Genomic DNA, 17,305 nt, shown 5'->3' with positions numbered 1-17,305 from the left:
TTCGTCTACATCCGTGATAGTAGGACCATTGCCATAAAGAGCTATGCTATGACATACTTTTGTATGTCATTTATAGAATTAGTAGAGCTTGAAAAATTCAGAGAGTTAAATAAGCCACACATTTCGGTAAGATTAAGCATCCAACAATCCCAAGCCTTTTTTTTTCCAAAGACGAAACAGTATCACAGATTGTGATAGCATAAAACAATGGTAAAAAAGCGCAAATCATCAGAGATTGAGGTAAAGATGAAACAATGTCATGGATTGGAATGAAGCGAGTTTTTTCCCCAACTCCAAATTCAACCCATAGTTTACAAAGTTCTAACTTGTCAAAACACGAAATTGTAATACTTACCACATCAGTATCTACTGTTTTGACTATGGCATCGGATTTTCCATGTTTCACATGGAGAAACATACGGGTGTCTGCCTCTTCGTGATCACACGGGGAAATCTCAGACATGTCCAATGTTTGATTGCTTATAGCTGTATCTAACGATGTAACAACAATCGTAGACAAGTTTGGATCGACTGAAGTTATCACAGCTTGTTGAACCAGTTGATATAACGCAGTTTTGTTGCTGTCATTTCTCAAAAACTCAGACCAGTTGAGAGGAAGACGAGTATCACTTGTGACAGCCACGTAACATCCAGACTCTCGCTTGTTTCTGGCAGAAGATAAGCCTCAAATAGCTACCGCCATCACAGAACATTCCAGCAGTGTGATGTCAGGCGATTATGAAGTAGTGAAAGAATCTGCCTCGAACACCGATCACTACGTCCTTGATGGAGGGTTCTTGTTGCATCGAGTGCCATAGAAACTGGAGACAGTTATGGGTCTATTGCACAGTCGTATGCAGATTTTACCATTCGTCATTATCACTTAGCAACGGTGGTCTTTGATGGATATGGCGGTCCGTCGATCAAAGACAATACCCATCAAAGACGCGGCATGAACGTCCACCCGGTTGTTCACTTTACTGTAGACACCGAGTTTATTGGAAAGAAGAAGCAGTTCTTGTCTCGAGCTTCCAACAAAGAAAGATTAATTTCTCTAATTTCTGCTCAACTGAGGTTTAGAAGCTGCAATGTGATCAACGCACCAGGTGATGCAGATGTAGACATCGTCAAGACGGCAGATGGACTGCTCTCATCGACATAGCACGACTTTAATTGGTGAAGACACAGACCTTTTAATATTGTTACTAGGCCTATACACTATGCTGACACTGAGCCAGACATTAAAGACCTTTACTTCCGCCACCGCCAAAGCTTACGCAACCAAGATACACGACATCAACAAACTTAAAGCAATCATCGAACCAGACATATGCTCACAGCTCCTCTTCATTCATGCATTCACCGGTTGTGGTTCAACGTCAAGGATATTTGGTATCGGGAAGAAGACGCTTTCAAGAAACTAGTGAAAGGTCAACCAATTGACCAATAATTAATTAATCAAAGAATGTGCAAATTGCTTTATTCTCCCAAATCAGACAGACCACATCAAACAAAGCTATGACCGTTATGTTTGGCAACGATGGCAGTAGTAACCTAGAAACACAGTGCTACAATACATTGGTCAAGAAAATTAAAACAGCTAAGTCTTTTGTTCACCCTGAACGTTTTCCACCTGCAGTCCTACATCATCCTTTACCAAATTCCACTGCCTCAAAGTTTACTACCAGATTATGGTCAGGGTGGGTAGGCTACTGACGATGGTATGGATGCTTTAGACTGGGGATGAAAAGTAGACAATAATCAGATAGTTCCAATCATGACGGACATGAAAGCTGCCCCGGACAACCTACCAAAAAGGATACACTGAAATTGCGAATCGTGTCCACCTCACTACAGTTGCCGGAGATATGTGCTACTGCTACCATACCATGCTGGATGTGGACCATGACAAACTGGTTCATGTGTCCATACAGCAATCACATAATTACAGACGATGACATCGAGAGTGACAGCGATGAGCATTAATAATACTTGATCCATTTGCTCTCTTTACGCTGATTATGTCAAGAGTCTACATGACCACATCATATAAAATCTTTATGCATGCTCAGTTTACCCAAATATACATAGAAATTTACCGGGTTTTTTAATAAACAATACATTGCTATTGTACATTTTTGATTGTTTTAACAGCCATCTTGGATTGCCATATTGAATTTATAGGCTATCAGATAATCTAACAATTCTGAAAATGGTCTCATTGACTTTACAAGGTATAAAAACCTAGATATAGACACCAAAACTAGCCTACATGTTTTGGTCATATGATGACCGAGTTATGGTCAATTTACTGTTATTTTAATGGTTTGGCGGCCATCTTGGATTGCCATATTGAATTTATAGGCTATCAGATCATTTAAAAATTCTGAGAATAGTCTCATTGACTTCATAGGGTATAAAAACCTAGATATAGACACCAAAACTACATGTTTTGGTCATATGATGACCGAACGTCCGAGCTATAGTCAATTTAGCCTACTATGTTATTTTAATGGTTTGGCGGCCATCTTGGATTGCCATATTGAATTTATAGGCTATCAGATAATTTAACAATTCTGAGAATGGTCTCATTGACTTCACAGGGTATAAAAACCTAGATATAAGTGGTTAACGTCCGAGTGGACTAACGTCCGAGTGGTTAGCGCGTTGAGCTCGCAGTCGAGAGCCTGCATGTTCGACTCCAGCCACCCGCACTTGCTGTTGTTTCCCTGGGCAAGAAACTTTACGATAATTGCCTCTACCCAGTCAGGGATATCTAGAACAATGGGATTGCTGACTTTGCAAATTTCGATAAAGCGATGGACACTAGAAGGGTCAGCGCTGTTAACGCCCCAAAATGAAAAAGGCGAAAGCGCGTGTCAATTACGCTGTTGAGAAGTCGCCTTTTCTAGATATCCCTGCTGTGAAGCTAAAATAAGGTCTTGAAAGTGGGCACTCCTAGGCATCTTCCCTAGCAACGCCCATAGCAACAACTAATGGCTGGCCTTGTCTATAACTTAAGATCATCATTTTAAAGCAAACTTTTTCTGTTAGTCATCCAAGACTATTGAGTATTGAACACAGCTTTAGTTTTCATATTTAATTGATTATTGCATCACTTTTGGGCAAGTTTTAATCATCAAAAATAGGAAATAAAAAAATAACATGAAAGAAGTAAGAAAATTCAATTTCGTGGTATTGCTAAACAAAGAAAGTTGGATAAGGTTGGTTGTAAGTCTAACAATGGTGGTAGACTTGATGAACCTTTACTGTAACACAAGTGTAACCTTTCCTGTAACACCAGAAAGCCATCCAACAACAGCTAGAAGATCAAAGCCCTTTTTGCCAACTTTCTACTTCAGTAAAAAAAAATAGGAAAACAAGACAGTGGCAAAACCTCTGCATATTCAGAAATCTGCCAAATACTCGACAAGTTTTGACTTGACAAATCAAGAAAAAGAAGCTTCGACACATCCAAGGCCAGGAGAAAAACATTAAAAGCACTTAAGAAAAAATTACAAACCCAAGCAGAGGCAAAAAAAGGGTCTACTTATGATAAAGGAGGCTTTAAGGTGTTGAAAATGTTTATTGTTGTTTTTCGTAAAATGTGATTTTTGACCAAGTAGCCTACCAAATTTTAATCCCAAATATCTCTATCATTTATTTTCCAATCGCTTTCAAATTTTTAACAATATCAGACAAAGTAAACATGCAAAGCCTCTGGTCAAAGAATTTTGGAAATTTTGTCCATGATGCTGTCGGCACCCATTTGTTTCATGTCCGAGGATCAAAAATTTTTGAAAAAATGCAACAATTCGAATAACTTTTTATTTTCTCAAAATATCTTCATTTCCTGTTTCCTTCCATAGAGCTTCAGTCTTGATACTTATAAACATTCTGTTAAAATTTGATTCAAATCCAGTAAGTGGTATTAAAAATATTTGTGTTTAAAATTTGTGTATTTTTCACCACTTGGTGGCGGTTTGGGAAAAAACGGCCACATTTTCAAATTTTCTTTCGCTTTTTTAAATTATTTCATCTTCAAGCATCATTTTAAAAACAACAAATGGGTTGTATGTTGAGAAATCCGCATTTAAGTTTGTGCAGTAATGATGCAGTAACCCTCCTATTGTCCACTTCAAAACAGAGTCAGCAATCCCGTTGTTCTAGATATCCCTGTACCCAGTGATCGATTTCGAGTAATGGGTAGTACCAAATTTAAGTCATAAGTAGAGTAGACAACCGGAAACAGACATTGCAGTCGGCTGCAGCGTGGGTCAGGTGTACGTCGGAAGGCGTACACCGATGCATAGCGCTCAAGTCCGCTTTCCCGCAATGCAGGATAAAGATAATAAAACAAACAAAACAAACAAAACAAACAAAACAAACAAAACAAACAAAAACAAACAAAAACTACATGTTTTGGTCATGTGATGACCGAGTTATGGTCAATTTACTGTTATTTCAATGGTTTGGCGGCCATCTTGGAAGCCATTTTGAAAACAACCATTTTCCGGAAGTTGGATTCCTTAAGATTTTGAATATGTTAGTACTGACACCCAATACTAATCAAATCAGTTGAAAAACCTTTTGTTGCAATTTTTTTGGGGTCAAACCATGACCCTTCCTATAGTTATTGCCTACCTACAATACTAACCTATAAGAAAAACATCTGGAAAAAAATCACATAACAAAATTACGACATCATTCATGATGCAATGCTGACGTCATATTTGAAGGGGTAATTATTTTAGCATTGGTAACTTATTGTACCGTAACCAAAAAAGTAACACCAACAACAAACAAGAGACTACAATAAGAAAAAAACAAGCAAAAAATTAATATATGACGTCACAATGACGTTATTAATAACATAATTTTGTGTGATTTTTATCTCGTGTATTTTGTAGTGACAGTGAGTCCAAATGTAAAAAAATAACGTATCTAATTGCATAAAAATGCCATGAAAAGAGCTCAAAATTGATTTGGAGGGAATCCCCGATTTGGAGGTGATCACGTGACCCAAAAAGTTGCGGCACCCACTAAAATTGAAGTTAGATTCATCAACTACAAAAAAATGCAAAAAAACAACGTGTAACACGTTTAGCCTAAAGATGCTCATTTTTGCCCCTAAGGGCCTGCACTAGGAGTGTAGCCTAACTTGAGACTCCACTCCAGATCGATTTTGAAAAATTTCATTATTTTAGACTCCGAATTCATTCCTCCAAAATTTAATTTTGAGTTACCGGCAGGGGCGGGTCTACCGGTTGGGCCTGATTGGTACAGGCCCACTCAGATTAACAGTGGGCCCACCTAAAATCAGATTCATGAAAAAAAACATATTAATGGTGAACACTAGAACAACCAAGTGTCACTGAAATGTCTGTGGCATCACTGTTTCACAGCATGATATACCACTTTTACATTTGTACCACTATACGGTAGGCCTACGACTACGATAGCACTTTAATTTTTGTATGCTGGCCTGCCGTGGCATTATTGGTGAAGACCCACCAAAATATTTCCTAGCCCCACCCATAAATTACGTTCTGAATCCGCCACTGGTTACCGGTAGCACGATAGATCCAGTGTTGTACGCGTCAATGAAATAAATTGACGGAGTCAGCGTTAGCGCAAATTGCCTAAAAACTTTACGGCGTAAAGTACTGCGTAAGCTCTTAAAGAAATTGACGGCGTCAGCGCTAACTTCAAGCGTTATTTTAGCCAGGGTCTCACAAAACGGAAGTAGGCTATTCGACTTCTAACGAGTTTGGTTTTGAACCTGTTTCGAACTGCGAAAGACGATTTCGTCTTTTCTCGACTCAAATTAACCCAGGATACGATAAACAAACTTGAAACTGCATAATTGGATAGACGAACAGCTGCCACAGAAAAATATTGTTCATTGCTATCAGTCTGAAAGTCAAAACGTCAAACAAAATTTAACTCTCATTGTGAAACGAAATTTTCCATGCAAACGAAAAATGACGCATAGCGCGTGACGCTTAAAATCGGTAAAATAGTTGACGGCGCTATCACTTCCGTCAACTAAAAAATCAACTGACGGCGCTAGCCTCAGCGTCAACAAAAAGTTGACGCGTCAACGTAGCCTACAACACTGGATAGATCTATAGCTTAACTAGCCAATGCGTAGGCCTAGCCTATAACACGAACTAACTCAGGGGTGTAAAAAAATTTGTCATCTTTAATTCCGGTACGGTACCACGTTAGTGGTTTTGGTAGGCGCATACTTATAAGCATTTCCACTTGGTCGAAAATTTGATTCAACTAGCGCAAAAGTCAAGGAGCCGCCCAACATTATAATCTTTATTCCGAATCCACTCTACTCCGAAACTTTTGTGAAAAATGAAACTCCCAACGCGTTTCATTTTCTGAAAATCGTACCGACTCTACTCCATGCCCAACTCTAGTCTACTTTGCAGTGAGCTAGGTAGGCCTACAACAAGTAGGCGAGGCTATAGGCTACAGTTGTTGAATTAACAAGTAAGCCTAACTATGAAAATGCGGTGAAAATCTAGGCCTGATTTTGTTGAGAGAGAAAAAGTTTTGGTCCTTGTTTTTGGTATCCTTCCGATATCATCAATATGTTTCTGTGATGCGTCGCTTTGTTGCTAAACAGGTAGTGTTACCTGTTTCCTACTTTTTGATCAATCGAAAATAAAGTTAATTTTATAGCTTTGGAAAAGAAATAATTTTTGAATACCATAGATAGATAATTGATAGCAACTTGATAGTATTGAATTGTATACTTCATAAACAATAGGCTACATAAAATAAAAGATAACTACAAAATTCGAACGTTATCGCTTTATCGGCAAAACTTTTTGCCATCATCAGGAAAATAACTTAATTCATCTAAACAAAAACAACAAATATTCGTGAAATGTTGATAATAAATGACTAAAATTGTAATATGCACTGAGCTACGTATAAAAACAATTGAAGAACAAACACAAATGGTGTTAACGATCTGTAGCCTACATCTGTACAAAACTATGCGGGAGTTGTGGTCATCAGACAAGATAGCAAGCGGTACAACGTTGACGGTTAAGGCAATTAAGGAAAATCACTAAACAAAGTTAATTATTGTTTTCAACATCTTGTGGTAGCATAGTTTGCAGTCACGAAAACCTCGCAAGAAAGTATTTGTGATCAGGCTGAAATGCCCTGTGAACAGATTTTCTACATCTTTCGTTTTGTTAGAATGTAAATTTGTTTGGCAACGCTCAAAATTTTTCTAAATTCACGTGTGATTTGGATTTCCGAATTTAACATTATTAACACTTTTAATAGTGCAGCATTATGCAGCCGCAGGTTGCGACTTGCACAAATGCAGAAAAGAAAGAATCCAAGAAAAGTGGACGCTGTCAAGATTGCAGGCTAGAGGCTCGATGATATTGATGTGTCCATTGCATTTATTCCAGCCTGAAAAATAGAATTGGATTGTGTGATGGAGAGCGACCAGCTCAGTGGCCGAGTGGTTTCGCCTTCGGCTCTGGTGCTGGTAGATCTGAGATCGATTCCACGTTGGGTCAAAGCAAAGACTTTAAAAAAAAGGGTACCGATTGTGTTCTTTCTTGTGTAACGCAGTGAGAATAAATCGCGTAATAATGTGATAACATCGTAAAACCAGATAGCCTATAAAATTAAACATGAGCCCTGTCGCTAAAAGACCTTAGCTGTTGTAGAGCGACAATAAATAAAACCATAACATTATTATTATGTGATGGAGAACTAGTCTTCAAGTTCAGTTGCAAAGAATTTTAGATATAGAATCGTAGCTGAACAACCCAATGTGTGCTGTGAACTTACCTAGCCTACATAAAAAAGAGTTAACTTTTTGCGTATTTTATAAGTTTGCTATGCAAGTTGGTGAACATGTTAAATGTATATAGCCAATAATAATAGTATAATATATGGTAAGTTATGCAGACATTGATTTTTACTGAAGTACTGTAAGATAATTTCAGCAATTGCAATAATTTGAGGGGTGATAATTCCCCAATTATTCTGAAATTTTTTAAAGTATTTGATTTTCAGCCTAAACAATTATAATTACACTGTTTGTTGACCCACAATCCCACGGCCACATGTCAGTCTGTTGTGTAACATTTCTCGCAACGTTTAGTTTGGCTGTAACCAAATTGCGTGTGGTCTCACGAATTACCCATAAGCCACGTTGAATTACCCATAAGTGACATTGAATGGATGCGGGTGCAACCTAGTTCGTACCCTGAACAGTTCGGACCCTCAGTTCGTACCCTGAAAAGATCGAGAGAAAAAATTAGAAAAAGCCGAAGTCGCTGATCGCAGTTTAATAGCACAAAGCCGAAGTCGCTGATCGGAGTTTCCGCAAACAAACTCGAGGGTTAGCGGAAACCGCGGAACTGCGGAAAAATATTTGCGGAAACTGCGATCAGCGAGGGTTAGAGCAGAGCATAGATTACTCGATGGTTAGGGTTAGCCGAAACTGCGGTTAGTAAAACTGCTGAAAAATGTTTGCGGGAACTGCGATCAGCGAGGGTTAGGGTTAGAGCATAGATTGCTCTATAATTAGGGTAAAGGTTAGCGGAAACTGCGGAAAAATGTTTTCGGAAACTGCGATCAGCGAGGGTTAGGGTTAGAGCATAGATTAATCTATGGTTAGAGTTAGGGTGAAGGTTAGCGGAAACTGCGGTTAGCGGAATCTACGGAAAATGTTTGCGGAAACTGCGATCAGCGAGGGTTAGGGTTAGAGCATAGATTAGCTTATGGTTAAGGTTAGCGGAAACTGCGATCAGCGACTTCGGCTTTGTGCTATCTTTCTCTCAATCTTTTCAGGGGGAAAGTTTTAAAATGTTTGCGGAAACTGCGATCAGCGACTTCCGCTTTTTTTAATTTTTTCTTTCGATCTTTTTAGGGTACGAACTGAGGGTCCGAACTGTTCAGGGTACGAACTAGGTTGCATCCAGTGGATGCAACCTATTTCGTCCCCTGAAAAGATCGAAAGAAAAAATAGATCAAAGTTGAAGTCGATGATTGGAGTTTCCGCAAACATTTTAAAATTTTATTCTTGAATTAATCATTGAATCAGATGTTTGCTAAAAAGAAAAAAAAAGCAATAAACATTTCGGTTCGACTTTGACAAAAAGTTCAACATCTGTCAACACTGTTTTCAAGAGACGACATTGATGTGGGGACAACATCGGCATGGAACGACATCGGGGGGACGACGTGTTCAGGTGACGACATCTGCGATATCCAGTTTGTAGGATATAGGCTACAATACATTCTACATACCATATGGTCCCTTGAAAGCAGTGTTGCCAGATGTTCAACTTTTTTTGTCCATTTAAATGTAGGTAAAAATTATGGTTGTTCAAAAAGAACTTTTTCAAGTCGAAACAAAATTTTTGCCACCTTTTCCTTTTTTTAGCAAACATCTGAAAAAAAACAAGTATATAATCTAGAAATTAATTTTTATTTTTGAAATGTAATCAAATAAAATCAGAGACTTTTAAAAATGATACCGGGTTGCCTACCAAATTGATTGTTTTTTTGTTTGTTTTTGAACTGATCCCGCAAGTTGATGCCTACCGTACCAAACTGAAAGAATAACTTAACAAACATCACAATAAATCTTTAAAATGTAAAAGCCTACTTTCGCATATCTCCTTTTGTGGCCTACGCTTCAGCAAAAAAAGCGTGTTCCCATGGAATATCAAGTCTTTTCGGCAGAGTTATTCATAATCACTCAGTGGGAATGACGTGGGCATTGACAGTTGACACTCGAGCTAAAATCCAACAGCCCGCTGCATATGAAGCTTTTTCTGGCAGCGTAAATAATTACGCCCGCCATTGTATGATGAGATGACATCGGGAGTACGCCATCGGCAGGGGGCGACATCATCAGGGGGCGACATTATCGCCACCCTAGTCTTTTTAGTCTTTCATCGTGATGTAGGTCATGGAGACATCGGACAAAGTTTTATTTCCTAACGCTGTATACTTTCTAAGGATGCAATGTTGTATTTGAGGTATAGCATAGTCTGCTACGTAGCCGAGTGGTGAGAACGTCTCCGTGATGTTCGAAAGGACATGGGTTTGAAACCGCTCCAGAGCACGCGGCTGCCGGCTGTGTCTCGGCGGCTATATACATCAGGATTCGACCTTAACTTTTTTTCGCACTGGCCAACCAGACCAGTGGCTCACCATTTGCACTGGTCCACACGAGATCGCACTGGTCCGTCCCGTTTACTGATATAAACAAGATTGTCGTGGGAAGCATGAGGCCAACCCAGGGAAAACCACCTTAAAAAGACAATAATGAATGGTGGCAATAATATGGAAATATACATGGTGTTCAACTGTTCATAAAGTCTCTTTTAATTTAAAAAAAATTATTTAAAAGTGAAATGATGAGATCTCGCAATGAGGTTTGTTTTATGTTAATCAGTATTTCATAAAGTTTTTATTGACACATTAAATACACTTCTAAACATTATTTTATTTAATACACTTTTATATGGGCACCATTAGTTGGCCCAAAATGGCCGAATTACTCGATTGCACATGATTCCACACCAAACATTCACTTTGCACTATCTTGCTGAAGTTCTCTAGTCACTTTTCTGATCCCCAAATTCTTACATTGTTTTGTTTAACTTTCCTGACATGAAAAGTTGCCTTATCACTGAAACAAACTCGCTTGAGGAATGCTTCATTCTCAAAAATTCGTTGGAACATGTTTACTGCGAAATCTTTTCGTTTGGGCATGTTGTTTGGCTGAAGTGCCTGTAACATTTGCACTTTGTAAGCAAACAATCATAACTTTTTGTGTAGGACTTTGTGCACTGTTGTATGACATACGTGGTAGATCCAATTGCCTGGCAGCAGTACGGATGGACTTGATTGGAGAACGTTCAAAGGCTTGCCTTACACGCTCAATGTTTTCTTCAGATGTTCTTGGTCGCCCACTCCTCCTTGCATCAAACACTGTCCCTGTCTCTATAAATTTCTTGTGCCATAAACGAATTGAAGGACGTGATGGTGGGTCTCTTCCATACTTAGCCTACTTCTGTAGTTTCGCTGCTGAACTAGAGCTCGATTGATATCACTTTTTCAGGCCGATACCGGTATTCATGAAATTTTTAGGCCGATGCCGATATATATCGGCCGATATATATCAACTACGAAAAATTTGTTACCAACAAAGTTATTAAGCAACAAACCATTCCAAGAAAGTTTATGCATTGGTTGCTGTAATGGAAAAATCATTCTTAACACTAATCACAAAAAAAATACCAAACAAAAAAGAAACAGCGAAATGCAATATTGTTTTGTTTTCAATTCAATATTCAAAGTAGAGGGCTTTTTAAAATTTCAGCAAAGTCACTCTGAAAGGCTTTCATCGGACCAACGACGTGCGCTTGAAGAGTCAAAGCGCCGTGTAGCTGCTTAATACGCCGCATAACTGATTAACTTCCACCGAACGAGGTCGTGTGGCTTCTTGCGTCACAATGCTCTGGGCACGAATCGGAAAACTTCTACAATGACGCTACTATTTTCTTCTGTGCAAAGTTTCACTAGGCTTTTTTTTTTTGGGGTTTATTTTTGCAACTTCTACCATGACGCTACTATTTTCTTCTGTGCAAAGTTTCACTAGATTTTTTTCTTTGGGTTTATTTTTGCATGTCATGTGAGCGAAAGTTAATTTTCTCGGGCTTTTTCTTTGTTATTGTAATACCAAAACTTGACAAATTTTGCTGCATCTTGCTGTGAGTGTGATAGCCTACTTGTATAATGTAATTTTGTAACGAATCTTGCCTTATCAATATCACTCGGAGATCAAAGCCAGACATTGTGACATAAGACTTGAAATAAGTTGCGCGTGTTTAGTGTAGAAGTACACCAGTACTCTCATCAATTCTTAGCGAAAAATTCACCTTTGTTACACTGATTCAATGTCATCAATCGTTGAAGCAACGTAAAACTCGAATGTCTTCCTGCTTGAATGGAAGCTAAGGGATACAGTATTAATATTTTCTAGATGCGCGCACTAGAATGGGCGGGAAATTATATTCTCGCAACAATTGTTTGTACTATGCAAGCACGTTTGAGCAACTTGCGTTTTTTCTAAAGGCATGTATGGCTGGTTTTGAGTGTGCTTTTGCTGGAAAAATAGCCGATACAATATATCGGCTACACCTGATATCGGCCGATACTTATCGGCTGACCGATATATTGGTCGAGCTCTAGTCTGAACATCTGATTTTGTCTCAATGAACCAGGATACACATTGCGCTTTTTCTTGAGCAGTAGTCATTTTATGGGGGTTTGATTCATATAACTCAATCATTAAACACAAGAAATTTTGTCTGAAACAATAAATTTTAGTGTCAATAAAAACGGAATGGCCCGTTTCGGTGAGTCCGATTCGGTGAGTCCGATTCGGTGAGTTCAATCCCTTAACGGGGGATTTTTTTAATTTTTTTTTTAAATTATCGGATACCGTAGCCTAATTATCATTGCCGTTTTAGGGTTAGGGGTTTGGGGTTAGGGTTAGGGGTTAGAGGTTAGGAACTCACCGAATCGGACTAACCGAATCGGACTCACCGAATCGGACTCACCGAATAGTAGCAGACCCCAATAAAAACTTTATGAAATACTGATTAGCATAAAACAAACCTCATTGCGATATCTCATCAAAATGTTTCATTTTTTAATAATTTTTTTAAATTGTAAAGAGACTTTATGGACACCTTGTACATTGTACAATGACAATAACAGTAACAACAGTTTATCTAGGCAAGACAGTCAATCTACGTTGAGTCTTCAATCTACTTGGGGTTCTTCAATTTCTGAATCCGATGATGGGTCATAATCGGAATCTGATGACGGGACGATCACGGGGTCATAATTGGAATCCGATGTATGTTTGTCTGGCCTTGTAAACACATAGGCAGTGTCGGACCTTCTTGACCTCACAGACATAGGCGCCGACTTTTCGAAAAACCTTGAGGGGTGAGAAAGGTGATGACGTCATAACCATAACGCTATTTTACTCAATTAAAATAGTCTTTGATTAAGCTTACTGTATTGTTTATATTGACACCTAGGTTCGAAACCAAATTTATTAGAACCGCTGCTTGAAACGATTAGTTTTACGCATGTGCCTAGTCGTAAAAATTTTGATATTGTTAGCTCATTGCACAGTTGGAAAACATGCCGATTCGTTTCCTTTTCGTACGAGTGAATAACAACGATCTAGACCAGGGGCGGGCAACTTCTCCAGTCGGCGGGCCTGATATGAGAAAATGAAGTACTTGGCGGGCCGGATTTATGAATAGCTACATTAATCGCGTATTTATCTACCTAGACAAGGAATAAATCGTATTTAATGTAATGTAAACTTTAAGTTTAAAGCATAGAGACCAAAAACAGTATTTAATGAATTTATTAACAATTAACGTAATGCACTTCAATAGCTGCTGAAGTCAATGAGACATCTGTGGTCGATCAAATTTACCGTTCTCTGGCTGCATGTCGGACATAGAAACCCTCAGTAAAGACTGCACGTGAACATCAGTGAGATTGGATTGCAGCTTTGTCTCTGTTCCTGGTCGAAAATGTTTGCTCACAAATGTATGTAGACCCGAACAGAGCAAGTAGTTTCATGGCCATCTTTCTCAGGTTGGCAAGCTTGGACTCATTCAGTGACTCATAAAATTTATCAATGCCGTTAGATTGGGATATCTCTTTCAGGGTAGAGTCACACTGCAAATCAATCAATTCCAGCTGTACGGCATCCGGCACCTTTTCAAACTCAGGCGCAAAGGGTGATGACAAGATATCAAACTCAGCAGAAAGTTTCTGAAAGTCTGCAAAACGACGACCAAATTCATTGCCTAGTGCAGATGTCATATTGGTGTACTTCTCAATTGTCATCATCTGGGGTGCCATAGTTTCGAGTGTTGGAAAGTGCGTTGTGATATTCTCATTGAGCTGGCGATAAAACAGTTTTAGCTTCACCCTGAATGCCTTCATTGTTGAGTACATTTCGTGAGCAAAAGTGCCCTTCCCTTGAAGTCTGGTGTTCAATTCTTACAAAAGACAAAGAAAAAGAATGGAAGGGCCCGTTTATGACAGTACATGACATGCTTGTCACTCGACTAAATACCGAAAACAAAGAATCAAAGAACATAAAGAATAATAATAACTGTCACTATTATTTGACGTAGTAAGCAAGCAGTGGGGTATTGCGGCAGAGTGTGGCCGCGGGCCATCATCATTTAAAGACCGGAAACTGTCTGCGGGCCGCTCAAAATCCCGTCGCGGGCCGGATCCGGCCCGCGGGCCGTATGTTGCCCGTCCCTGATCTAGACAGTGAAGTTATTGAAATAAAAGGCAAAAAATCATGATCTCAAGGAGATTGGAAACCCGCTTTCAGTTTTATTAACCTCATTTTGCAAATTACTTACCTTCAAAGCGTGAACAACGGCGAAGTGTTTTCTCTTCTGTTTTTTATCGAAAGTCTTTATAACTTAGTCTTTTATCGAATACCGTATATACTCGATTATAGGTCGAGATGTTTGTAAGTGATTTTCACCTCAAAAAGACAGGTTCAACTTATACACGGAACAAGCTTTTGTCTCCAGCTTGGCAGTTTTCAAAATGAATGCATTTTTGCTGCGGAAAAATCATTGCCGACGTAGATTACGGAGTGTGAAATGTTGTCGGTCGAAGTAAAAGTTTTGAATACGTTTATTTGCAATGATTCAAACTTAATTTTCAAGTTGAATGATTTCTTGTCAATTCTAAACTTTATTCACTTGTTGAGCAATAGGCAAAGCTCACGAGACAAAACACCAGGAAGAGCTGTTTTAAGAGATCAATTTATTTTTATTTTTGCGTGTAGGATAGGTAATCCTTCTTATTACGTAACATACCATGATCGTTGAAGTCGATGTCAAACCATAGCGGCCGCATAAAACAATGATGTCAGGTTGGCTAGGTGATTATAGCAGTAAAAGACGTTAATGCAAGCAATATCTGCGACCAAGACCATTAAACACCTTTTGTTTTATCGGCTTTCGATTTAATTCTCATAACTAGGGCAAGTTTTTGTTGCTCTAAAAACATGAAAAAGTTGCACTTAATTTTAACAAAAGTTGCAGTAAAAAGTTGCATTTATTTATTTACCTTTTTACCATTCATTTACTTCGAAAGACTAGACACAACCTGTTTCCGTTTATGCGGGCTTGGCCAAAAGCCAAGTCATACTTCCACTTCTAATTTAGTTCGGGCGCTGTCGTGCTTGGCTGAGGTTGTTGAACTTCTAGGCTCTAGCTTGCAAGCAAACTGTTGCGTCATAGATAACATTGAGATGCAGCTAATCCATCACATAGCTTTTGTTGTGCAAATCAAAGAGAATAGAACCATACTGTACTAGAAACAGTTTTATAGCATGTTTTTTAAATCACTCCTTTACATTTTGCTCAATACTTGATAAAAGTTGCAGTAAAAAGTTGCATGAAAAATAGAAAAAAGTTGCAATATAAAATTCCTACAAACAGCTTAAAACATCATAGTACATAAATTCTGAGTATTTAGGAAGCTGCCGGAAGCTGTAAAAAAAAGTTGCAAAAACTTGCCCTACTCATAACATAATGAACAAAACAATGCGTTCTGTTCAATCTTAATTGATCTCACAGCGGGAAGACCTCGTTGAAAATAGCGCGTCTAATTTAGCTGGTTTACTTAATATTGCCGTGAATAGTTATGTGACTATTCCAGCAGCGTAAGTTACTCTGCGCTCTACTTTGAAATTTCCTCACCGTATGTCAATGCCAATAGATGAACCATCAAATGATAGTGTCGGTATTAGGCTATTCGACTTATACATGGGAGAAGGAAATACAGTCACCGATTTCAGCTCAAAAGTAGGGGTTCGGCTTATACACGAGATCGACCTATACTCGAGTATATATATACGGTAGTGCAGGAGTGTATATGGATGAGTCGATGAGTATATATAGTTCTTATTGAAGCAAAACACGGATGACAGTTTTGAAAAATGCATTTTGTCTTGAAGCTGTTCACGTAATTGTTCGTTGTGTCGTAGTTTCAACTCGAGTTTGCTAAGTTTGCTAACATCGATTTCATGTTTGAAGTCACAAAAAATCAGAAACGTGGCAATGAGGTTATTCTTCCGTGGTTTTGCCACCTCTTTTCGTTCATTAACATGTTGGTAGGTCTATATCAATTTTCGTAGTTACTATCTTGCGATGTAAAAATGGCAATTTCTGCTGGTCAGGATAACTAGGCTACGGTACCCGATAATTTCCTTTCAATCCAAACTGTAGGTCACACATTTGTTGATCCAAACTAATCATTTTAACTATTCAAAAGTACAAACTTATAGACATTAAACATGATTTTTTTTTTGCAACATTTTCTTTTTTTTATTTTCCCTTCACATCTTAAATTTTTCTGAAGGTATTGCGACCGTACCAAATTTCTTTCAACTCAATAACTTACTTCGGTCACAAGCACGTTTTAACGTTCGTGTTTTGTCGCTTCTACCTTAAAAACAACTGAACGGACATGACGAATTCAAGCACGTTTTAGCGTTTGCGTTTTGTCGCTTCTACCTTTGCTATGTTGATGTGTATTGTTTTTGATATGATAGTCAGAAATAAAAACAACTGAACTGACATGACAAATTTTAATTTAATAGTTCAAACAGTTTATTTTTATTCCTTTTTGCACGTTCAGCGACGTTAAAACGATGTGAAAACAGTTAGGCTACGGTACCAGATAATTCCCTTTCAAAAAGAAAATTTCAAAAACTCGCCGAAAAAGGCTTTTGCCGAATAGGGAACTTGCCGAATCGGACTAGCCGAATCGGATTAGCCGAATCGGATTAGCCGAATCGGATTAGCCGAATCAGACTAGCCGAATCGGATTCGCCGAATCGGACTCGCCGAAATGGGCCATTCCGTAGGGAAAGAGCCGGAATGGCTCGTTTCGGCTAGTCCGATTCGGCTAGTTCTCTATTCAGGTACAGTTTTTCTCGACTAGTTCCCTATTCGGCAAATTTTTGAAAATCCAACCATAATCCTTAAGTAAATCCAACAAACCAGCCAAAAAAGACTGCAGCCGAATCGGACTAGCAGAATAGTAGCAGACCCGGAAAGAGCATACATGATAAATATAATAACCATCCTACTTTTCATAAAAAAGTTACAAACTTCCAAATATGGCACAAAATTTGTTTTTGGTGAAGAAAAGAGCTACTTTGAGG

General features: G+C 38.6%; 1 protein-coding gene across 1 annotated transcript; it reads right to left on the bottom strand.

Moving 5' to 3' along the window:
- Nucleotides 1-13,584: 13,584 nt before the first annotated feature.
- On the bottom strand, nucleotides 13,585-13,962 carry LOC145765626 (general transcription factor II-I repeat domain-containing protein 2-like). The gene has a single exon (XM_082577462.1). The coding sequence runs from the start codon at nucleotides 13,960-13,962 to the stop codon at nucleotides 13,585-13,587; it is 378 nt and encodes a 125-aa protein (XP_082433588.1).
- Between the last annotated feature and the right edge of the window lie 3,343 nt (nucleotides 13,963-17,305).

The sequence above is a fragment of the Aplidium turbinatum genome, chromosome 1 (genome assembly GCF_918807975.1).
Source record: "Aplidium turbinatum chromosome 1, kaAplTurb1.1, whole genome shotgun sequence".
Lineage (NCBI taxonomy): Eukaryota > Metazoa > Chordata > Ascidiacea > Aplousobranchia > Polyclinidae > Aplidium > Aplidium turbinatum.
This window is presented reverse-complemented; position numbering and strand designations above follow the sequence as displayed.